Source organism: Amphiura filiformis, chromosome 16 (genome assembly GCF_039555335.1).
Source record: "Amphiura filiformis chromosome 16, Afil_fr2py, whole genome shotgun sequence".
In the NCBI taxonomy this organism is placed as follows: Eukaryota; Metazoa; Echinodermata; class Ophiuroidea; order Amphilepidida; family Amphiuridae; genus Amphiura; species Amphiura filiformis.
The window spans coordinates 39,488,299-39,514,856 of NC_092643.1; the positions used below are offsets into that span (position 1 = coordinate 39,488,299).

General features: G+C 36.1%; 1 protein-coding gene across 1 annotated transcript; it reads left to right on the forward strand.

Moving 5' to 3' along the window:
* Nucleotides 1-2,814: 2,814 nt before the first annotated feature.
* LOC140136593 (uncharacterized) lies at nucleotides 2,815-19,494 on the forward strand. Its single transcript, XM_072158278.1, has 11 exons — nucleotides 2,815-3,147; nucleotides 9,183-10,463; nucleotides 10,957-11,085; nucleotides 11,548-11,862; nucleotides 13,479-13,589; nucleotides 13,925-14,112; nucleotides 15,922-16,035; nucleotides 16,539-16,650; nucleotides 17,638-17,734; nucleotides 17,905-18,004; nucleotides 18,958-19,494. Exons 1-11 carry the CDS (start codon nucleotides 3,099-3,101, stop codon nucleotides 19,033-19,035), a joined length of 2,574 nt encoding a protein of 857 aa, XP_072014379.1. The 5' UTR covers nucleotides 2,815-3,098; the 3' UTR covers nucleotides 19,036-19,494.
* The last annotated feature ends 7,064 nt before the right edge of the window (nucleotides 19,495-26,558 follow it).

Genomic DNA, 26,558 nt, shown 5'->3' on the forward strand with positions numbered 1-26,558 from the left:
ATTATCTTCTCCTCCTCCTCTTTGTCCTGATCCTCGGTGACAATCTTATCTTTCCTATCTAACAGTGTGCGAACAACCCCAAGTTTTTGATGTAGGGGATGGTGCGATTTGAAGTTTAAGTACTGGTTTGTGTGGGTGGCTTTGCGATATACTAAAAGCTTCACGGACCCATCTTCGCGGCGAACAATTAGAGTGTCCAAGAATGGTATCTTTCCGTCGACTTCTTTCTCGAAAGTGAATTTGATGGACTGTGTGTCATCGACTTGGTTAAGATGGTCAGTAAGTGGTATGACTGCGTCTTTGGCTACTACTTCCAGAATGTCGTCGACCATGATGCAGTCATGTCTACAGTAGAATTCATCTCGACCTTTGTAGGACTTAAACCCCATTAAAAGCTATTAAACCAAGATAACACTCATTGAAACAGCTCAACTGATTAAATCGGATCTTCTCTGGTTGTGCACATGTGTCTGTTTTACATGTGCGATATCGCAATAAAGCTGGTATTATAGCTTCAGTTGGGTAACCGATTATAAAGGAAACGAAAGGAAACAATGGTATGTGGACCTTTGTTCACGAAATGAGACAATGGCCTGCTTTTTGTTAACCAGCATTCTTGAAAATGAGCAACATAATGATTGTTGACTTAACACGGTTTGGAAATAATTTCTTCATATTTTTGGTGTTATCTGTCGTTTACATATCCTTCCTAAAACACAAAAGTGCGCCCTCTCCAAACACCTAAATTAGCTAAAAATTTAGGACATGTTACAAAACTATATTTTCTAGAATTTCATAGAATAGTTTAAATGTAGCTTGTACCGTTTTTTTGTGGCATCCTTCAGAACGGAGCGGTCCGTTACCAATATAGCTCAATATTTTCGGTCAAATCTCCATTCAATTAACACGGGGAGTTGGCTAGCTATGAGCTAGCTATGCTTTGCCCTCACTCATATTCTACGAAAGTGCGACCCCTTCTGAACATCTAACCTAGCTGTAATTTTAGATCATGTTAGAGGAATATATTTGCTAGAAGTTTGGAGAATAGTTTAAATATTGACCGGTTATTTTTCACACAGTGATGTTAACTAGGCAATGCCCATATACCTATAACATACACTGTTTGTAGAGGTCACGCGTCAATGGTGAGAGCACTGTGTATTGTGTATAGGAAAACGGACAGTAACTGCAGTATGCGTATCTTTTCCAAAGCTTGGGCTTGCATTCAATAGGGGCGGTCATGATGGCTGATTCCTCTAAGTATTCCATAAAGATGGAGAAATCGTCTGGCAACTCTGTTGCCAAGCAGCGATCAACAACAGCTGTACAGCGATCATCACATCAACAGTAGCATTGAGAAAGATAGCTGGTAGCTATCGAAACGTCTGCACGTAAGTGTGTTTAACTTGGACTAGTATATGAAAAAATATACAGTTTTATGGAACAGTCCTAATGAATTTGTTCAAAAGAACTGTTGTACTGTACATGATGTTAAAGAAAATGAAGTCTCTTCTGGTTCTTGCCTTCGTAATATACGGAGTAACAGGTAATGTGAACGTTTGATAACAATATGTAACTTTTTATGATCATGATGATCTTCGTTATTAAAATCACGTTACATGTCATTTGATAAAATCCCAGCAAACACAAAACGTTTTCGACATCATTCGCAAAAGGTTATAAAAGGTTGTCAGAAAATGTTTAAATGTCGGGTTATATAAAGGGTATATTAAGAGTATAAAACGTTTTCATAACCTTAAAAAACATTTTTGATAATCTACTGCTCAGCAAACAAAAATATTTTACAGAAAATGTTTAAATGTCGGGTTATATAAAGGGTATAAAAACATTTTAATAACATTCCAAAAACATTGTTGAAAAGTTGATACAAAACATTGTAAACAGAATGTTATTTTGGGGTTGAAAAATATTTTGCGAAAAATGTTTGCCCAAAATATTTTCAATAACGTTTTAAAAACGTTTTCATGACCTTTATATAACCCGACATTTAAATGTTATTAAAAGGTTTTGAAAAAAAACATTTTAAGAACATTTGTGTTTGCTGGATTCAAATATTTTAACATAATGTTATTTAAGTATTGACACAATATTTGGCAAAAATGTTTGCAAAAATAGTTTACAATAACATTTTTTGGTCTGCAGGAGGATGTGTGAAAACCATTGATTTCAGATAGCCCCACAAGTAGAAATCCAGAGGTGTAACATCAGGAGATCTTAGGAGCTATTCCAGTTGGTGCTTCAAAGCAATCAAGCACTATCACCAAAATAATTCTGCAAGGCGTCCTGTCAATTACTGTAAAGAAAGTGGTGAAACTGTGATTTTCATGTTATTTTAATTGACTTCGCGCACCTGCATTCAAACGGCTCACACAAAAGCCACTTAGTCCTTATTAATGTTGGCACGCCAGTGTAGTGGTTTTACAGTTCAGGGAGGACAAGATGTTGATTAAGTCTCAACCAAATTATTTTGACCAAATACCTCATACTTTTAGTGGCATTTGTCAAACTGTATACTTTATTTTTTATACACCCTGTACAGACACTATTATTAAATAACTCTATGGCAGCACGCAATTTTCCTAAAAATTACTATGACGTGATAGATTTCTGAAGCATCGATGCATGAATCGAGATCAAGTGTGTATACATATGAAAGTATATACTCACCATGACAATGGTAGGTCAAATTGTCCAAATTTTTTAGTTCCACTAAACCAACTGAACACAAACCATTGTGTAATTCGATTTGATTTGTTTCTTTTCACATACGTATTTTGAAAACCACTCATAAATATTACATGTAAACTTTGGATTGATGTTGACAAATAAAGTCCATAACTGTTTAAAAGTTTGAATTGAAAAAAAAAATCGTTATTAGTTTCCACTGAATTACCAGTAAATATGAGCTGGCTGGGTACTTTCAGCATATGATTGGATAAGGAAGTGCTGTTTGCCTTTCATTTTATAAAGGGTTCATTATTGTCTCCGTGTAAAAGGAATCAGTTATTCTATGTCGATCTCTACTGTATGATAGCATCTACATAGCTTACTACTGTTGTGCTGTTAATTATACCAAAATGAAATCTCTTCTGGTGCTTCTTGCCTTCGTAATATGCGGAGTAACAGGTAATTAAGACTATTGGGGTTTCATAATACTATGTAATTTTTATTATTTTTCTTGTCATTAAATTCACGTCGCATGGCGTTTGACTATTCCATGGTTCAGTACGACAGCAACTTAGCTCACTTCCGGTAATTTTTACCGGCGTGACCTCTGCTGTTACGTAACGCAATGTTGAAAATCAGGTGGCAAATACGGTTTTTTAGAAAACATCAAAACAATGGAATACACGGGTCGTTTCTCCCTTCATTTCCATATTGAGCCCATAGATAAGATATGAAACATGAGTATAAGGCAAAGAATAACGTGTAAAAGTTGAATTATTGTGGAAAAAATGAATGCTTTTGGTGCGCGAAGTAGCCTAAAAAATGAGAGAAAATGCATGTCACGATCACTAAAATGGTTATATCTGCAGCTTTGAGGAAACGCCGGTCTAATGCTTTTCTTTTGTGATAAACATCAATTAACCACAGCTTGTATTAAAATTTCAGCGAAAATGAGCGGTGGAACAACCTAGTCGTAGGTTGAAAAGTTGCGTTCTTTGAGTCCTCGTGCCGGAAGCGCACGTTGCAAGTGTCACGATGCTTCACGAAATGGATCCCAGCCGGCGCTGTCTATTAATATAGCAATTAAAAACGTCTATTGTTATATATTTTATAAATGCAAAATACTCTATTGTGTAACAAAATATTGTAGTCGTCAAAGAAGGTAGTATCATCTCATTTAACTGAAGTACAAGCAGTTTTGAAAAGATTGTTGTTGAGTGAGATCCTTGAACACGAACGAGAAATAAGATGGCAAAAGAATACCCTCTGCCCGAACAAGTTGCGATGGCTTAGTGGACAGAGCGAAGGTGTGCAGTGCCGAAGGTTGAGAGTTCGATTCCCATGTTATCTTATCGATGATGTGGAATTTTTCAGTTCGTTTTTCTTTTTTTTTCCTCTCCCTTTTGTCTTTAATAATATAGGCCTAATGAATGTCGGCTTGAAGGCCCACTTTTTTCATGATTTATTTCTTGTTCATGTTTAAGCCTAATCCTACATTCGAGTTCATATCTTTAAAAAAAAATGCATTTAAGTTCAGTAGCTTTCAATATGATATAATCAAATAAAGCATGTCAAACTTAAGTAATTTTTAAAAGTTCAAGAATATATATAGGCCTAGGCCTATCAAATAAAGGAACGTCAACACAGATTTTCACGATTTTTTAATTGGACTAGACCCTCCCATATCGGCAACATATTTTATGAGCTTTTATGCATACATATCAAATCATGAGATGCACGAATTTCAAACCTAATATTTTGGCATATTTGTAATTTTTACACAATGTTCAACTTACACCTCGGATTACACCACAGTTAAGCGGTCAAGATATTAAGTGTTTTCTTTCATTTTTATCTCGCTACTTCTGCTTCAAATGTAACGTGAAAACCTTCCTGACAGTTATTTACTAATATTATAAATATTGTTATAATTTTTGGAATAACAAAACTTCAAATTTGCCCGAAATCGTATATTATGGCTTTAATAAAAATATGAAAACTAGATTTAAAAATATGAGTTAAAATCAAATCAAAAATCAAAGAGAGGTGCTTGCGGGGTTCGAACCAAGATCGAATTTCCAAATACATGTATTTACCACTAAGCCATACCAGAGATATGATTAATTCGGTGACAATAATAGCAATGTTATTCCCACTCAGTGCCTCACTCGTATATTCTATTTCTGGAATGAATTAACACCGTCCAAATAATGTAACACAAACCTTTATGCTGACTTTTAAAAATGTTTGAATTTTGGGAGTATTATTTTCAAGTTAAATAACCAACAATGGACAATTGACAATGAAAGTTTCTTTGCAGGAAAAACATCGGCCGTACAATATATGGCGTGACAGTAGTCACGCACAAAGATAAACATTTCAACATGTTCAATATACGACTACGAATATACCCCAACCAAAATTCACGAAATTTTCAGGCAAGCTAACTTAAGTTATTCTATAACATGACACCCATTTTTGATTCCGGCGCTTTTTCTTGCTTGATGATATGAACATTTTTGTGTTCGTGACATGCAATTTTTCTCATTTTCCGAGCTACTTTGGACATGTTCAAGCTTCTTTTTTTCCATTTAATTCAACTTTTACACGTTATTTGTTGCTTTACACAAATGGTTGATGTCTTATCTGTGGTCAGGGTACATGAATGATGCATATACGACCCATGTCTTCCATTTCTGGAGCTATTTTGATAAAAAGCGTTTGCCGGCTAAAATTTCAACATTGTGTTACGTAACCCGTGTTCACCAACCCGTATAAATTTTCTGTCGAACAAAAGAGGTCACGAAGTTGCTGTCGTACTGGTTGGTCACCATTTTCCATTCAATTGAAATTCCCCCGCGGTGTAAATGGAAACAGTCCGTTTGTCCGACAAGGGCTAATAGTCCGAAATTTGTAAGGAAAGAGGTCAGCAATCTGAAGGGTCGGCAGTCCGAATAATCATTAGTCCGAAACGAACCAATCATCAATCATCAGTCAATCAATCGATCGATCAATCAATCAGATCAATCAATCAATCAATAAATCAATCATATCGGCAAAAACCAAAAAGAATTTGCACCAAGGCGCTAAAAACTAGGCAAAAAGCAAAGAGTACCCCATAATTATACAATGAAAATAATACTACCACTGTACAGCAATTTAAAGCAAATCATCGGTTGTAAGCTATTATGAAATTTGTTTCCAAATGCGACGAGCATGACCGGTCGGCAAATACTGTGTGTTGCGTGCGAAGTCAACAATGCAGCTAAAGACGTAGAACGAAGCACGGCACGCAGTGTCATCGCCCCGATATCTCCATGGTAGAAATCGCCATGGTAGGTTGAATCCACAGCCACGAAAAGTCATTTTATTCCGACCTTATGAGACGCATATAATTAGCCAAGTGACCTGACTAAGGCTACTGACAATAGCCGGGGTAATTGATTTCTCGCTGTGTGAGTAAGCTTGTATACGACATTGCGGTCAATGGTCATACTGCCTAAACTGGAGTAGTGAGTACAGATTATAGCCTGTGCGCTGTAGTACAGGACCAACGCAATATAAAATTAGCGATTTTGGTCAGATTTTGAGTTCAAGACTCACGGCCGTTTCTCAAAGCGCAAACTAACGACTATCATATCTGTTCAACACGTATTTTAAAGTGTATGAGACCAGATCTGGTTTCTTGAGACGAAATCATTTACGGGAGATATTCATCATTTTCTGACCCGGTATCCGAAGATTTTCGTCTGATATCAAAATCGTGCATAGCAACTCACGTGTATCGATCCCGTGTATTCATTTTAGTGTCTCTGCTGCACCAAATAATTATTAGCCAGGCGATGTCGGTGTGCGGCAGACATGTATTCAAGGGTATACCGGACGAGGACTTTAAAAGTCGGTATACGTTGTCTGATTTTCGCATTCTGCTAACAAGGCTAGCCGCGATGCGTTGAATGTTCTGAAGACGCTTTAGGAGTGTGCCACCAGTTAGGACGCGGGACTACCAATTCTTTATAAATGCATAGTCGCGCTAAAACTCGATCGATACATGTTAAAATCAGCACAATTCAGAGATACACCTTTTGCTATGAAATTTATTTTCTCGGTCAAATATAAAGAAATATTTTTTTTTCTTCAGTAATGTCAGTTAAAGACATAGTGCTTGGATATACATTTTTTTTAAATCCTGGTGTTAAAATTCAAGCATCATATTTTGTCTTTTAGTGTGATATTTTTGATTTTTATAGGCCTTTAGTTCGCCCGTGAGCTTTTTACGGGATTCATTTTTATCGTCTCAAACTAATATAGTTTGCTAAAGAAAGATATTTCCCACCTCTGTAAAACACATCGTGTGGGTCTATATATTATAGTTTTGTCAGAATTTCCGTTTTTATTTTACCCTTTTTCCCTTCATGCTCCGAAAATGTCAAACTCAGTACTTTATCTCCAGAACAACCAGCAGAAATAATCGATATTTCAATTGTTGTCAACCAGGTCCCTTTTCCATTGAAAACCAAGATTGCCTGACCAGCGATTTGGTAGCCCAAATCCCCAATTCTGGTAAATGAGGTGAATTTTGGAAATTTGCTCCGTGATAGCCTGCAATTTCAATTTATAGGGGCTATGGATTCCATGATTATGAAAACCATTTTGTCTGTTTGTTTGTTTGTTTATTTACCTAGGATGAGGTCCTTGGGAAAATCCACTGTCCAAACCTAGAAAAATTCGCGTGTTATTAGAGGGGATTTTAATTTTCTGTCCCTCCTATCTCCAGGTGAATTTTGAATGACCCCCCCCCATCGCGGGTTGGCATTTTCATTACACCCTTCAGACTTGCGTTCGGGTTTGTGTAGGCCTATTTGTCATAATTTAGCGCTATAGGACCTACTTTCTAAATGTAGGCTATAGCTATAGCCGTGCTATATAAATAGTATAAGGTACCGGTATGTAATATTATGTAGGCCTATGGGGGTGGGGTGGGTACTCAACACATTTTAACCATGACTTACAATACAATGCTCATTGTTGCCATAAATGATTTTTCCTTTAGGTCATTATAATAGGTTGTTATAAACTTCCATGTTTAACCTTGTATTGTTTTGGCTGCTTCATTATGACTTTCGGTGGGTTTAAGCAATTTCAAACAAACACAAACAAAAGGCACTATACCCAGTCACCTTCATGACAATTGAAACACTAGGTAATTTCTTTGCTATATTGAAGTTCTGGCAACACTGTATCCAGGCCGGGCACCCAGAGATATCGATCCACAATGCTAGTATTAGCCTAAGATTTCACGCGTGGATTTGAAAATTTTTCAGCTGGTAGTCAAAAATTATGGAATCAAAACGGAAATTCTGACAAAACTATGATATATCGCTCACGGTGATGTGCGTTAGAAAGTTGGGAAAAATCCTTCTTTAGCGAACTATATTACTTTGAAAAGCTAAAAGGTTGATCCAAAAAAAGGCTCGCGGGCAGAGTTGAAGCCTATCAAAATCGAAAATCTTACACTAAATGACTAACTTTCACGACTAAGTTTAACACTAAGATTTGAAAAAAAAATACAGTATCAAGCATTACAGTTTTTCCTGACATTTACTGAAAAATGAAAATTATTGCTTTTCATTTGGCCGAGAAAAAATTTTTACACTGAAAAGGTGTAACTCAAAATTGTGTTCATTTGAATACCAAATTCGATCGTTTGTATTGCCTTATTAAATGACTGAGTGAGCCTTGCAGAACAATAACAATCGGTAGTCCCGCGTCCTAACTGCCACAGGGTTTCAATAATCAAAGTTGATAGTCCGAAGGGTCTTTAATAAAATTAAAAAAGGTGCAAGGGTCAATAATCCAAAGGTTTGATAGCCCGAATGATCAATAATCCGCAGGTTCTTTCGCTCGAAGTGCCAGTAAGAATATAAATGAATAAGAAAAAAAAAAAAAAAAGAGAACAGCCTCTTTGTCCGAAGGGTCATTTGCCTCAAAAGTGTAAGGTTGGTGTTAAGGCTTAATTAATCAATTAAACTCATGATCTCAACACAAAATTAAGACGTAGGCTACCTTCATCTGGAGACTGGCAACCCCAGTTCGGGATCAGTGACCTTTTGGACACTTGACCCAAAACTCGGTCGTACACTCTTGGTAACTTGTATAGGCCCCCGTCGTGGTTGAGTGATGGTTGGTTGACTGATGTAAATTGACTCCTTCACACCCCTTTCAAACTATCTAGCGTCCCGATCAAGGATTTTGACCTCATCCAAATCAACTTGGTGGCCGATGGATTCAATGTGGATGTGCTGGAAGATTTCCGACGAAGAAATACTCGGACGAGAATCTTGTTTTCAATGTTCACCAATGTAGGATTCTGAACACTGAGACTAATAATAATTATTATTAGGGTTATTATTATTATTATTAGTAGTAGTAGTAGTATTGCTCTACTAATGATTATCATTATATATCTTAATTGTTTAATTTGATTCTAGCAGGAGTTCACTGCAGTGACGATTCTCTTTGGATGAAGTTTGTTTTCACTTTTCCGCACAATCCATTTGGTGGAATTCCCCGCGTATTCATCACAACGGAAGTGAATCATCCAGTAATGGTATCAGTGTCGGTTCCAGGTATTGGATTTATTAGTTCTACTAACGTAACACAAAATCAGGGAGCCACACTTGACCTTCCTGTGGATGCCGGTATAACAGATTCATCTAGCATTAAAGAAACCAAGAAGACAGTGATTGTCATTGCAACAGATGATGTATCTGTACGTGGATATTATTATGCTCCATTGGTCAGTCACGATGGGTGGTTTGTTCTTCCAACCTCAGCCCTGGGTAAGGACTATGTGGCAGTAGGATATGATTCGAAAGGTACTTTCTACTTCTCGGAGTTTGTAGTAACAGCAATTGAAGATGATACATTAGTGCACATTAAAGGACATATAGAATTATCGATGATTTTGCATCAGTATGAATCCTATCAATTCGTCTCTGACAGTGTAAATCAACCGGACATTACTGGTATGTCAATTAAGGCAGACAAACCAGTATCAGTAATGTCCGGTCACCAATGTGCCTATGTACCAGTCAATATACTTGGTTGTGATTATATAATGGAACATCTCCCTCCAGTGAGCATATTGGGACATCACTACATACTCGCTCCTTTCCTGGGACGTACTTCAGGTTTTGTATACCGCGTAGTATGTACATCACCTGGTGCAACAAACGTTTCCATATCCGGAGAAACCATTTCTGTATCAAATGGAGGGTTTTATGAAGGTGACTTTGTAACGACAGATGAAGTATTAACGGTAATGGCAGATAACCCTATCATGGTCGTTCAATACGCCAAGGGTGTTATCTCTGATGGTGTTGGTGATCCATTTATGCTTGTAATTCCATCAACGCAGAGGTTCTCTAACAACGTGACATTCCCAAGTGGAACCTTAATGGATAGCATGGATAGCATTCACTTTATTTCAATAATAACACCAGAATGCGATAGCATTAACTCTTTTAACCTGGATGGCGTGCCATTGAATAGGCAAACCATCGGCTTCTTGGAAACATTTGGTGGTGTGTTCTGCGTTCTTTACACTCCAATAAGTGCAGATTTGCATTCAGTTACTCATCCGTCGGCTTCATTCATAGTTCTCGTCTACGGGTTTGGTTACTATGTGTCTTATGGATTTGTAGCAAGATACCAAGTTCACACTGACAGCATGGATGTAGCGGTTAGTACGCCTACCAATGCTATTTCTTCAGGTGAGTCACTTATTCTACTTATATCTACGCAATTAATGTTTATAAGATTACAATACACACAATTGAGACTTTATACAATGGGTACAATTGACTTTTTCCCCAAAAGACTTAATTCTTTTGTTTTTTGGGGTAAAATCCATATCTTCAATACAAAGGTCAAATTTTTCAATTGATCGTCGGCTTTTCATCCCAGCTACATACACTTTAAGTTCATATCATTAGATTTATAAAGTTTACTTCAAGGACTGTCACTGTCAAAAATATCAATTTTTAATCATTTGCCATAAAATATGTATTATATCACGAATTTAAAAAAATCTCAAATTTCAAAGAGAAGATGTATTGAGGCACGTGCACGTGCCGTTTATTCCAACATGAGATCATCGTGCTTAAAATAGACCCAAAAATTATATTTTTGGCTGAATTCTTCCGGTATTTAATAATTGCATTTTAGTTCATTTCGATAAATTCATATTTTTTATTATTTTTACAGCCACCAACCCACCGCCGTCACCTCCAGCTACCTATGTCATAGCAGCCGTGACAACTGGTGTTATAGTAATTATATTAGTTGCCAGCATCTGTGTTGTCGTTTGTTACTGTCGTAGACGTGAAAATATAGGTAATGTTGTACAATTGTAATTTTTCCATAACAAAGATAGAAGAAAAAACGATCTTCTAACGACTAGGATGGCAAACCAAGGATCTTGGGATTCTGAGACTTGCATTAGTACTTTTGTAGTTTACAATTTGTAGTTTACGTTTTGTTGAGTGACCGGCCAATGCTCGGGACACTCACAAAAAAAAGTGATAAAAGAGATCCATCTTTACCCACTTCTTTCAAAACAACAATTATTGTCCTTTTTTACTAAATTTAGTCTACCTTTGTTTAACAATGTTTCTATTTCGACACTGTTTATGTGGCATCAGATAGATCACCGAAAGGTCTTTTGCTTTGAACACCCGTTTCCACCTTTGAGCCGCTGTCATTACATGCTCATCACTAATTTGAGTAAAAGCCATTTGACTCAAATGGCTTAGCTGAGTTTAGTAACATTATTATTAATTTTTGTTTTACAAGCAGATCAGATTGGTGAACAAGAAAACGCGTCAAATAAAGAAGTCCATCTAAATCCAACGTTTGAGTCGACTGTTCCCCACGACGATCCATCGCCTAATCTTTCCGATATCTGTATGGAAACTCGGCTTCAAGACAACGGAGACTATCTCGAACCTATGCCACATCTAAGGCCTGTGGAGGCTCCTGTTATGACACTAGATCGGCTTCAATTCATGAAGGAATTAGGGAGTGGTCAGTATGGTATAGTCTGGCTTGCTGAGACACAGATGATCACAAGGAATGGCGTTGTTACCAAAGTTGCTGTTAAAACTACTAAAGGTATTATTGTCAAAGACAGACAACAAACTTTGTTATATTTACGAGACCAAGACCTAAATCATTTTTGGATCCACGCAAACTGACACAAACAAAAAATAACACATGGTTTAATCATCTGAAGACTAGTAAGTAAACACAAGAGTTTGTTGTATATGATTCAATAACAATAATTGAAAACATTGAATAAAACTTGCAAACAATTTTCATGTTCTTCCCATTTTGGTACTTTTATTTTGTATTCAAACAGTTCGTGCAAAGACAATCAATTTAATGAAAACAGAACTAATGTAGATTTAACTTGAGCATTCACATTACTAGAGTATCTTGTCATGCGTACCCAGTCATGAAGACAATGCCATGTTCCATTATTTAGGGGTTCATTCATATATTTTCATGGTTGTTTATGCCCGAGGGGCCGCTTGCGGCCCGAGGGCATAAACAACCGTTTAGTCATAAAAATTTATGAATGAACCCCGTTCATACATACCAGAACATTTTGTGATTCTTATTTCATCAAAATAATAACAAAAAAGTACAAGTAACATTATTAAAAATCACGATTTTCCTTCATTTTTCCTACCCGGCGATCGCACATCCGGGACACCGGGCATAAACGCTGTTTATGCCCGGCTCTCGGCCAATCACGCGCGCCGTTACATAGCGTGTATGTATGAATATTGGTTTATGTGGTTTGTTAGTGCCACTTCGCCTGTTTTTTAATTATAAAGGCTTGCCATGGAAAAATGCTCAAAAAATGGACAAATTTGAGAATGTGACTTTTGAGATACCAACATGTACAGAACAAGGATTGCCAACAATTTTCAGCTGGAGTCGCACGTCAACTAAACATCTCAAAAAAGTAACTAACCCCCCTTAAATAATGGCCATTATTCAAAAAGGAGCTATTGTATTACAAATCTGTAAAATGCGTTGGAAGCAGAATTTATTTCTGCGCATTTTGACACCTCATTTGATACGATAGCCCAGAAAACAATAAAACACCGGTCAATTTAATGCAGTGAGGTCCAGATTTGAAAGTTACATACAAATTTTTACCATACAAAAACACTCAGATATCATTACACAGATTTCCTTCCATTACACTGAATACAAAATCAATACAATTTACTGCAACTGTCAATCTTGGGTTACATTGATTTAAATGTACGTCGTGACGTCAATATTTAGTCACAAATTGCTACAAATGAGGTGTCAAAATGTGCAGAAATAAATTCTGTTTCCAACGCATTTTACAGATTTGTAACACATTCACCCGTTTTTCAATAATGGTCATTATTTAAGGGGGGTTAGTTACTTTTTTTGATATGTTTATTATCGCAAAGTCACCGTGACCCTTTATTCTTAACCATTGGTTTGTATGGGACACCATCGAAAGTCGCTGGAATGTTGTAAAGCATTCTGAGAAAATAACTCATATCTAAACCTTTTTAAAGCTCCCACCTTCATATTTTTGCATAGGAAAATTATTGTTTTTCTATAGCTATTTCACAGTCTTGAAAAATCAGTATGATCTCTTATTTTACCTCTTGAAAAATCAGTATGATCTCTTATTTTACCTATAGAAAAATCAGTATGATCTCTTATTTTACCTATAGAGGACGCACCGACATCTGAAAAAGAAGACCTACAAAGAGAGATGAATCTAATGAAAAGGTTCCAGCTTCATCCGAACGTATTAGAGTTTTTAGGGAGTTGTGTTGACAGAGGTAATGTTATTTTTTTCAAAAGTAAATTTCATATTCAGCTTATGGTTTTTCTAATATAAGACGTTTCAATAGCGCAATAGCAATCGTACGAAATAAAATGTCCATGGTAAAAAGTAAAAAGCTACTGCATTCCACATTTTATCTCCTGTCTATCTCTCAAACACCTTGATGCTATCGTACTTTCATGCATTTTGACCACAATTTATCACAGATATCATTATCAATGCCACAGATCAATTTAAGTTTATTGTCTGTCAATTATTGTTTTGAATCACTTCAATACACGAAGGCGTTGTTTGCTAACCAAAAACTGTTCGTTTTATTTTGTCTTAAAGACTCACTATACGTAATTCTAGAATATATGGCAAAAGGCACGCTGCGCCAAGTTCTTAAGAACAGTCGTCGATTATATGATTATGCATATACCACTGTACGAGATACCCAGTCCAGTTTGTCTCAGACTCAGTTGATGATATTTGCACAGCAGGTTGCAAGTGGTATGGATTTCATAACTTCCAACAAGGTAAATAATTGTTTTCAAACACATGAAGACCTGAGCGCAAGAAGACCGTAAGTCCATATTTGGCATTTTTAGATATGATCGTTTAAACTTTTTAAAATAAGATAATTTGGAAACCAAAAAAAAGCCATAATATTGATACTACTCGGGTACATGGGTATAGGTAAGAAGAATCATTTTGTATATCAACCAAGTAAATGTCTGTAATATTGGTCGATATTGATTGATTTATCATTTTTGGACTTACGGTCTTCTTGCGCTCGGATTGAAACAAAAGCTTATAACTCAAAACTGAATGCAGATGTTGGAAATATTTAACCATATTGGTATCTATGCGCAAAGACGAGCAATTTGACACCTTGTTTGGTGAATTTGAAGGTGATTTGACATCATTTGACCTTTAACCGGAAGTGACCCTCTAACTCATTAACCGAGCTCAAAATGTATGATAAATTATATATTTTCTTAATCGTTGTGATGAGATGAGTAATTTGACATGTCTCTTGACGAAATTGGACAATTTAAAATTTTGACCCCTCTTGACCCATCACGTTTTGAGATCGGGGAATACCAGGCCAATGAACGTTCTTTTGGAAATGTAGTTATTATAATTTTTTTTCTTCTTCTTCCGGTGTACATTTTACAATCATAGTTTACTCAGATAAATACACATAATGAGTTTTATATACCAGTTTTTTTAAATATTACAGTACCAACACACACACATGTTTAGTTGTAAAGTCCCTTCCAAACCTGTCATTTATTTTGATAAATTCGGTATTTTGAATCTTTTAAAAGAATGAACCTTTCCAATTTATGATAATATTATATTTCCTTCTGAAGAGGGAATAAAGAAAGGGTCGAATTTAGGCATCTTTTTCTGTATATATAAAACTTAGTTAAAAGGAGAATTAAATTTAGAGCACTGTTTATTTTTCCTAAATCTGTCCCGAAAAGAATATGATTTTTGTTGAGAGTGATAGGAATACCAAGTTTTTGTAAGCCCCAGGTTTCGAGCTGAGACCAAATGGGTTTAACCCTTTTACAGTCTGATAAAAGATGAATTATCGTTTCGGGTTCCTCGTAGTACATTATATTATCTTTTCTTTTGTCAATATTAAACATAAATGTATTTGGGTAAGAATTCCATTTAAAATTCTGTACTGAAACCACCGTAATATGTGTCAATAGCCAATGTTTCACTCCATGATCTGTTTACTATAAGAATTAGGTAGCCTTCAATATGTTTCCCATGTCTGTTAAGATGAAGTAAGGATCGGGCTGGCCCAACAAGGTTGTGGTTTTACTATATATCTTTTGCACAATGTTATTGTGCCAAAATCTCATAAAAGGCCAGAGTTGTTATGGGATTATCTTAAGACCTTCCGGAATTAAACCAAGCGCAAAATTTAATAATGAGTGTTTATGCATAGTTTTATAATACTAAGAAATGTGCAAGTCAATAGGCAAGCATGAGGTAGACAAAGATGGGATAGCATGGGATCATCCCATGCAAAGATGGAATGTATTTCCTTCACACGCCTTAAAGGGGAAGATTGGAATGTCATCTTTCCCAGGGAAAGATCAGACAGCAGTCCAGCCCATGGCCAGACGGTAACATGAGTAAGTTTATTTCACCTTAAAGGCATGCATAGTCTTGCAAATATGGGCTAACTTTCCTCTAGGCTATCCACTATGTAATGAATTAGTAGGCTACAACCGGTCAGTTTATACTCTATTTTCACATCTGTTATTTTTATGTGTGATTTTAAGTAAGTCATATAAACACAAACACAATTACTTCCGTTTCAGTGCGTACATCGTGACTTAGCTACCAGGAATGTACTCGTTAGCGAGGATCTTGTCTGCAAAGTATCTGATTTTGGCTTAGCCCGGGAAGAGGAAGAATATCATAGGAAATCAAATGTGAGTACTTATACTTTGATTTAGTCAAATATGGTACCAACTGTATTTATCGTGAACATCGCACCTCCAATGCTCAAATACTGTATTCAAAAAAGCTAAAGTCGCCTTCCCCTGAAGTCAAAGGCTAAAGTCGCCTTCCCCTGAAGTCAGAATAATACACAGGAATGAACAGTGGCCTAGCTAGGGATTGTGGCGCCATGGGACAAGGATACAGAATGCCGGCGAATACAAAGCGCACATTATTGCATAAATCCAATACGGCTATAACGAAGAGAGACTTTCCCAGGGTTCATCTAAACAGGATGTTTTTATCAAATGTATCCATGCTCTGTCCATCGCATCTGATTGGCTGAAAATTGCATTTATAAGTTTACGGTAGTATGTGGCAAAGTGTTAGGTAATGAACCAATGAATTACATTGAAATTAGGTATGAGTAAGGCCGCTGCTGGTGACTCATGATAACGATTATGAAGATTCTTTGTTACATGTTTATGAAAACCAGATAAAGCTTCCAATACGATGGATGTCCGTAGAGTCTTTGGCTGATGATGTGCATACAAAGGAAAGCGACGTTTGGTCTTTTGGAATTCTTCTTTGGGAGATTATTACACTAGGTATGTACAAGTTACTTGAACTACATCGTTAACACCAAAAAATATCTCATGATATTTTCCTTAATCCTTGGTTGTCTGTTTAACCAGTCGGGCCGGGCGGACTCCTAACCTGGGACTTGATGGGACCAGGCTCAATCAAAATGTTCAAGCCAAGCTAAAAATGTTATTAAAGCCTGCTGACATTTATCAAAAGAAAAGAAAAAAGCAGACTTGAAGAAAAAGAGCGGGGAAAAGAAAGTACACTCCCAACAAGTTTGCTCTTCGCCCATACATCAATAAATATGAAATTTGGAATTCTTACTTCCATGTCCCGATACAAAGGCTGTCATTTTAACGGGTGTGACTATATTAAGGTCTCCGAATTTATTAGATCTCAGTTTAACAAATGACGGACATGAAAGCCATTATGGGACACATCATTGTCACGTGATTTAGGCACTTATCCCAAATATAGAACCCCTTTATAAGTATGGCGGGCACAAAAGGACAGGGCGTATTTTGATTTTGGTAATCTTTTGTCACCTAAGAATTACCCAAATCAAATTACGATATTTTCTTTTGTGTCCGCCATTCTTCAAAAAGCCTTATTGCAAGTACTTTCATAATTATTATCATTATTATCGCAAAATGGATCGCGGAGATTGTATTGAAAAACCTAATATATATTTATAGCAGTTAGGTATTAGTCGATAGTGCGGGCATGTCTTCACTCGCAAACCACCAAAATTCGTCATGCATTTGCGTTGTTAAAAAACCATGGTAATTCAGTGCCCTCTCAAGATATTGATGTTCTATGGTACAACATTTTCTCTCCGTTGAAAATTGGGGCAGTAGGTCAACTGCATATAGTTGTCATTATCGTCTTATCACTGCTTATGGCCTATAATCTTATTGCCTTTGGTGCTCAGTTTGGCGACCTGGTGGTGTTCTTTTTGGTGGTCTACATTTATATTAATTTTGATGTTAAATGTTTGCACTTATCTTAAGGTGCAAGACCGTATCCCGGTATGGGAACCAGAGCTGTTATCCGTGAGGTTCAACAAGGATTTCGAATGCCGAAACCAGTGCACTGCACCCAAGACCTGTAAGTTATAGTTTACGGTTATTGCTTTATTCTATTTACTCAAAACGTGAGGCAAAATCAATCCTTATGGGCAGTAGTACACAACACCGGCTTCAGTTCATTTTCTTGTTCAATATTTTGGAATTGTATTATAATCTAATATTATTTGATTTGTTCTGCTTTGTCCCAAGTTATGACATAATGAGTGCCTGTTGGTCATCAAATCCCCATGACAGACCATCATTTGCAGAGATTATTCGGAACATCGATAGAATCATAGCCATGAAATCAGTAAGTTGAATACCAATAAATAAATAAATAAATAAATAAATAAATAAATAAATAAATAAATAAATAAATAAATAAATAAATAAATAAATAAATAAATAAATAAATAAATAAATAGCATCTGCGTAATTATAGATGGACACCGGGTTCACTCTATCATTATAAAAAAAATTATTTGAAGATATCAAAGAGCCCTTGGCGTAAAGATTGTAGTGTGACAATCGCAATTCGACCATAAAACAATGTAACGTTTTATATCATTGTTTAGATCAATGCTGTTTTACAATTAACCAGCGTTTATCGCTGCTTTCCTTGTTGACTTTGCAGTCTTCTTTGGTGTGACCTTCTTAGCGGCTTACGTAAAAGGGACGTAAAAGCTATTTTACATCCCTCTAAAAATAAAATACATACAATTTGTGTGCGCTATTTTGAACTGTTTAGCATGACACGTGGTAAATCTCCGTTTACCATGACAATTTCATTTGACTTTATTTTAGACCATCTTTGATATTTTTCCTCTGAAAAGATGAATTGTTTGTTGATGGGGGAAGGGGTGCACCCACACATTCTACCTCCACCCGGTTACGTGTCTGCCAGTTAATAACAATCTGTGATGCGATCAAGCAAAATCAGTCGGAACTCGGAAATATTGATTTTGAGATATAGCCATACGACGGAAATATTTCCTTTTGTTTCCTTTTGTTTTTTAAAACTCTTTAATTGCTCATATCTTTGGAACTGGTAGTTCAATTTCAATGGGGTTTTCTGCAAAATCTATGTAAATGCTTTTTACTGTCCTTTAAGAAACTGAAAATTTAATATTTCAGAGTTCCGACTGATTTTGCTTGATCGCATCACATATTTGGTCCACCCACACATAGGCCTACTTGACCCCCCCCCTGAAAAAAATCGCAGCTACACCATTCATTTAATACTCAACTTTTAAATCATTTCAGGACTGCTTGTTACTTGACGACATCGACGAAGACATTTATGACGACACCGCAGTGATTGATGAAGATGAAAAAGTTTAGTATGAAGTGGCAAAGTTGTTAGAATATACAATGGCAAAGACAACTACTCAAATGTTGTTCGTTTAAAGAAAATATATAAAAAACACAGAAACATGCTTTCCATTAAAATGTATTCCTTGGTCTTGTTTATGTTCGTGTTTTCGACTTAGCAAGAAATTTATGACGGCTATTAATAATTTATTTTCCTTTGTCGATCCTTATTGTATTTTGGACATGACATAATAAAAAAAATTGGACTGCTATAATATCTTAGTAAAATACCCCAAATTGACAGGTAATCACTTATCAGGACACAAACGATGTTACGTATCACAGAAATTTGGATTAAGTGTTTATTAACTGCAACTCTTTGCAGTGTGATAATGCCACTAAAGATTAATTCATTGCTCACTTTATATCATAATCATATGATTTTTTACGCTAATATTAACTATTACACTACTCAAGTATATATTTAACCAGGATCACTTATGTTCATGAAATTGGTATATTGAATGATTAATCAAACACAATAAAGTTCTCTACCTCGGAATTTTTGTATGGACCTCTTCTTTCTTTCATCAGGTCGTGACATTTTTTACTTTAGACTTGATCACAGTCTTGTAGGCTGTTGTGAGTAAACCAAAGAAAATGAACTCGAATCTCAGTTGAGAAGAAAGAAACGCACTCAAAAACCTTTAATTTTGGACATAACAGAATGCAATCAAAAATGCAAAACCTTGCTTAGTGATACTGCCACTTCCGAGAAACTTGGAAAACGCGACCCTGCATATTGTTATATGGGTGATTCTCTGAAAAGGTGAACTTTTATGTCCCGCGACTTTCGGCGCTCATAAAAGTTTTAAAAGCGGATTTTGTTTTTCTTTTTTGGCTTAGTCATGGACTTTTGTATGTATAAAAATAGTTAAGAACATCCCAGTGGGGAAAAATTAATTTCTTGGAGTCAAAAAATTCTTCAATATCTGACGACCCCCCTGAAAACCCCATGTCCCGATGTCACGCACCGAATTTTAGTGATTTTGTAGTATTTTTGTGAGCAAGTGTTGGAAGTGAAAATTACCACTGACTGGGGTAAATATCATGTCTAAGAAGGTTTTTAAACCTTCTTAGAAAATGCTTAAAACCGCTTCTAAAGTCAATTTTATGGAATAATTCAAAAATGTGTGTCAAAAAATTGCTGTCCCGTATTTTTGCATCATTGCCGTCACATTGGCATCAAAACGGCTGGAGGTGAAGACCAAATATCAGAGGTCAATAATTTGACCCCGTACGCTGCCGTTTACAGACGACGAAAAACATCAACCCGAAATAGCTGCACATTGGCACTCTTTTACTGCCAATTTTGAGGGTATCTTCAAGTATACAGGCGCGTACCTTTATTCAACATCATCTCCAAACGTTTCTGATCAATTTGATATAAGTGTTATTGTTGAATTTTTCCGGAAAATAATGATGGTTGAATATGTCCCACAAGCTGTTGTGGTGATATGTAACATGTGGGTAAGCTTAACCCTGCTATTAACCGTAAGCAATGTCTGAACCATCATCTCCGCTACATCAGTTGGCGTCACAATTTGCCTTGGCGGAGATGATTCTCTATAGGAATTCGTGTAGAAATATCATCTCCGTCACATCACCATCATCTCCATCACAGCACCGGATCTTGAGATACAGCGAAGTCCAGTTTAGTTTATCAGAAAATGCTTACCAATTCTAAACCTTCTCATCTGTATGAATTTCATTTTCAAGTAGTGTGAAAACATTACTGAAATCAAATTTATCGGTGCAATTATGACGGAGATGATTCTCTATAGGAATTTGTGTATAAATATCATCTCCGTCACATCACTATCATCTCCATCACAGCAATGTCATCTCCATCACAATTGTTGTTGACCTTTATTTGACCTTTGACCCAGACAACATGGAATTTACTATTTGGAAATGTAATTGATATTGTATGTGTTTACTATGTCAATAGAAATTTATTTAGTTATTTCAAGCAAAATTATGAATATACTTAAGTTTGTATAAAAAAAATATAAACAGACATGACTTTTTCCGTACAGCCTGCCTCTCATTGTCCCAACTAAATGACGGAAGTACAAAATCATATTTTTTTAAATGAAAAAAGCAAACATGAATCAAGCAACTTACAAGTTATCCATAAAACTCATAATTAAGAGTTTTAACAATTTTTTTGTCCTTTTTTCCTTGTTGGCCTAAATGTGACGGAGATGATGCTCACCTGGCACAACCTGCAGATTACGCCCTCTATAATATAGAGGGCGCCCCTAAAGATTGCGCCAAATATTGTTTTCATGCACTTGAGACTTACATCCTTACAGATAAGTAAAGGAAACATTTTTATAATCATTTTCAAATTCATATTTGCCTATCTTCCAATAGTACACCTTTTCAGAGAAATACCCATATGAAAGAACTTGTATCGGTTAAGACGAATTGAAGAAATGTGTGCCATTAATAGGGTTGAATATCGCAAATTATGTTACTCCCGAGAAACCCCAAAATTGTATGGTCTACCAATGGTGCATAAATCAAACATCCCTCTTCGCCCGATAGTTAGCTGCATTGGTTTCATCACTTACAATTTGTTGAGAACATTTTGTCTCTTCTCGTTGGTAAATCAAAACACTATATTACCAAATCGCAGAAATTTGTTGAACTTACTAAAAATCAAAGAGTAGACAACTATGAAGAGGTCCATTCATGTGACGCCATCGCATTATTTACATTATATCCCGATAAACAAAGCGTTGAACATTGTTCACTCGCGCATGAGGAGGATACAACTCTTATAGAGTTTGATAGATTTGATTTATCTCCGGATCAGATTGTTAGACTGTGTTAAGTTTGCCTCAGACAATCTTTTGTACAAAGAATACTTTTACGAACAACTTTAATGTGTAGCTATGGGCTACCCGTGTCGCCGATATTGTGTAACATGTACATGGAACACCCCCTTTGCTGTGGTATCGTTATGTAGATGACACTCACTGCAAAATCAACAGCTCTTATTCTCAGGAGTTCACCAACCATCTGAATTCCATGGATCATGACCTTAAATTCAATACTGAAGGAGAAGAAAATCACTCGCGCATGGACCAATATCTCAACTTCGTACATAATCATCCCGTGGATTATAAACTTGCAGTGCTCCAGACTTTAAGTTAAAGGGTTGATACGATAGTCACATAATACCTTGACCGCGAAGCGGAGAAGTCCCATATGGACAGCGCCTTTTGTTTTTTAAATTTGGTGTGTATAAAATTCTGCAGCAGTTCTGTTCATGAGCACAGTTGGTTAAACGGAGTTAAGGGCTGGGGTATGAACGTTTGGACAGTATTTATTTTGGGACATTAGAGCACAGCAGACATATCGAATTGCATTCTGAATACGAAGAATGTCATTCTGATATCAAATAATTTTGATTTTTGAAATTCGCAATTTAATACACATTTTATGGCAAATCATTAAAATTGATATTTTGATATTTAACAGTACTTGAAGTAAACTTTATAAATCTGATGATTTATACTTAAAGTGTATGTAGGTGGGATGAAAAGCCGACGATCAATTGAAAATTTTGACCTTTCATATTGAAGATATGGATTTTTTCCCAAAACACCAACAAAAATTAGGTCTTTTTGGGAAAAAATCCATATCTTCAATATGAAAGGTCAAAATTTTCAATTGACCGTCGGCTTTTCCTCCTGCTACATACACTTTAAGAATATATCAATAGATTTATATAATTTACTTCGAGGACTGTTATATATCAAAAATTTGAAAAATATCAAATTTGTATAATTTGTCATAAAATTTGTATTATATTGTGATTTTCAAAAATGAAAATTATTTGATATCAGAAAGACATGCTTCGTATTCAGAATGCAATTCGATAGGTCTGAGGTGCTCTCATGTCCCACAAAAAATACTGTCGAAACGCAATAAACGCTCATTTTAGATCCCTTAAGCAATTTGGAACAATTGACCTAGCATTGTTATGGCGATCATTTTATTTATAAGTCTATGTTTGCTTCATGACTCATTATGTTCATTCTTTATTCCGTCACGTTCGGTGTACCAGGAGAGTGAACTTTCATAAGGTAAATGTCGAAATGACAGGTCATGATTATGGGTCGAATGTATAATATTTAGATTCAGATTTATTGTTCAACGCCTTACAATACAAGGTAGGGCAGGGGTGTCAGACCATTCTGAGAAATGGGGAAGGGCGGACGCACAGTGATGGATCTAGTGCAGTCAAGAGGGCAACTTGGGGAAAATGATGAAAAAAAAACCCGCCAAGCTGGCAATGCGTCGCGATGTGTCCCTTTACAAAATGATGGCCAAATTAAGGATGGTCTTAACCCTGGAATTGTGGAATCTTTTGGCCCTCATAACTGCTAAATTGTTGATCTAAAGATCACGGCTACCGCGTGACTGTAATATTAGCATCTACAGAATTACCACTAAATGTGAACAGTCTCGGTACCTTCAGCATTGGATAAGGAAGTGTTGTTTGCGGGCCATGTTAGGGCTTAATGTCTCAGTGTAGGCCTATTGTATGTAATGTCGATACTCGTGACGAAACTGACGATGAAGTGTCTTCTGGTTCTTGCCTTCGTAATATCCGGATTAACAGGTAGACTCTGAGAATTTGGTTATAGTATATAACTTTTATTATGATTTTACAGTTGTTGGAGGATAAGATGTTGATTCAGCTATAAACTAAAACATATGACCAAATACCTCGTACTCTTTAATCTAGTGGCATCATTCAAACTGTTTACATTATTTTGATACACCCTACATAATGAGCCTGGGATTTTTTTGAAAATGTACATGTAAAGGTGAAAAATAGGTGCAACAAAAGATTTTTGTAAGTTGAAGGCACATTAGTATCTAATTGAATACATGAATACAAAACCCACCCAAGTTCACACTGAGTATTATTATTATTATTATTATTATTATTATTATTATTATTATTATTATTATTATTATTATTATTATTATTATTATTATTATTATTATTATAGGTTAATAACTGCGCATTAGGTATTTGGAGGGCATTGTGAAAAATCTAAACATTTTGCCTAATTTGGAACCGAGGAATATCCCTTGAGGCGCAGCCCCGAGGGATATTCCGAGGTCCAAAGCAAAATGTTTAGATTTTTCACAACGCCCGATATATAACTGATGCAAAGTTATTAACCGAATTCATAACCGTCATTTTTAACTCATCACTCAACCAAATCTCAAGATTTTATTCCCTAAAAATTGTTGAAATAAACAATTTTTATCAAAATTTATATTTCACCCTTCAAAAAGTCGAACAGGCTAAAACGGCCTTACCCATTACAGCACTACGCAATCACGCCATGTGCAAATATGTGGTAGTTGCTTGTGAGTGAAGTGTTCCGGCGCAACAGATGCGAACACGCGGAAGTCATTGTACCGCGTAAGCATACGCGGGGGTCATTGATGGTTATCAATAACCTCCGCGCCGGTAAGCGTATATCATCTAATGAGCAATTTGATTGGGATGCACATGATGGCGTGATACGCGGAGGTTATGAATTATTATTATTATTATTATTATTATTATTATTATTATTATTATTATTATTATTATTATTATTAATATTAATATTAATATTAATATTATTATTATTATTATTATTATTATTATTATTATTATTATTATTATTATTATTCAATTTGAATTCTTTAGGCGTTTTGGATGAAGTTTGTTTTCATCTTTTCGCACAATATAGCTTATAGATATGGTGCAATTCCCCGCGTTTTTATCACAACGAAAATTAATCATCCACTAATGGTATCGGTGTCGGTTTCTGGTATTTGATTTACTAAGCCTACTAACGTAGCATAACATTAGGGCGCTACATTTGACCTTCCTCAGGATGCCGGTATAGCAGATTGAGGCTGATAGTATGTCCATAATGTTTATAACCTTGAATTGACAAATATTGTAACTTCATCTGAATTACCAGTAAATATGAGAAGACTCCGCACCTTCAGCGGATAATGTCGATACTCGTGACGATCTCTGCTGTATGATATTATCTACATTGGTTACATACTACAATGAAGTCTCTCCTGGTTCTTCTTACCTTCGTAATGTACGGAGTAACAGGTAATTTTGACTATGGGTAGTTACATAATAATGTATAACTTTTATTATAATCATTGTCACTAAATTTACGCCACATGACATTTGATAAAATGATTATTTTATCCTCAGATTCTCAAGCACCATTGAATGATCACCTATTTCCCATTAAATGGTTAGTCCTTATTTGGAGAACAAACGCGCTCGTAGAGTTTAATTTCCAACGAGGTGAACAACCCGTGTGCAGGGCCGTCGCTAGACCATTCTCTCAAGGGAGGGGGGGGTGTCGTGAAATAAACAGGCATCTCATCTATGGCAAGTGTCTAAAAATGATACACAGATTTGGGATCAAAGGTCTTTAAGGGGTCACTTCCGGGGTCACACATGACTTGCTATTACATAGTTAATATATTGTATTTTTTCATTTGAGGTTACGGCCACTTCCGGTTAGAAACCAAAAATTTTGATTTTCACTAAAAATGCTTCTTCTTCCACATATTACATAGCACCGTGACGTCACTTGCACCCATGCATCATCTATGGCCAGTTTCTAAAAGTTGTACACAGAATTGGGATCAAAGGTCATTTAGGGGCCGCTTCCGGTTAGAAACAAAAAATTTAGATTTTCACTAAAATGCTTCTTCTTCCACATATTACATAGTACCGTGACGTCACTAGCACACATGCATCATCTATGGCCAGTGTCTGAAAGTTAGCCACAGAATTGGGATCAAAGGTCATTAAGGGGTCACTTCCGGTCAAAAACTAAAAATGTTCAACATTTTTTTTATTAGCCAGAAAAAACATAGCAGAGTCACAGTATGTTCACACAGGACTTGTTATTACATAGTAAATATATGGTAGTTTGTCATTTGAGGTCAAAGGTCATTAAGGGATCACTTCCGGTATAAAACGAAATACCTACAAAAAATTTTACTAGATAAGGAAACACAGGACAGTAACGATATGTTCACACAAGAATTGTTATAACCCAGATTATATGTAATATTTTTGCGGGGTCAAAGGTGATTAAGCGGTCACTTTCGGTTTAAACAAAAAAACCTTCAAAAATACCTGGCGGCAGTGCATGCTCGCGGTCGCAAGCGACCGCAACCATATCTAGTTCTTCTTTCTTTCTTTTGTCAACCTTTATATTTGCTCTATCACTGACTTGCTTCCAACGATTTTAACCTAACTCTATCAAAATCATCACTGATCATGCCCCCACATGTCACATGAAACTCGTGGGGTCAAAGATCACGTATAGGTCACGTGGGCCAAAAACGTAAATTAAACTCAAAATGTTACTTCTCCCTCAAATTACGTAGGACAGTATCATCACTTGCACAAATGCATTGTTATT

What these genes read in the sequence shown, in the direction of transcription:
- LOC140136593 (XM_072158278.1), top strand. Translation starts at nt 3,099, where the DNA reads ATGAAATCTCTTCTGGTGCTTCTTGCCTTCGTAATATGCGGAGTAACA. An exon ending in TGCTGTTAAAACTACTAAAG is followed by an intron (nt 11,863 to 13,478) that starts GTATTATTGTCA and finishes TTTTACCTATAG; the next exon opens with AGGACGCACCGACATCTGAA. An exon ending in GTGCACTGCACCCAAGACCT is followed by an intron (nt 17,735 to 17,904) that starts GTAAGTTATAGT and finishes CTTTGTCCCAAG; the next exon opens with TTATGACATAATGAGTGCCT.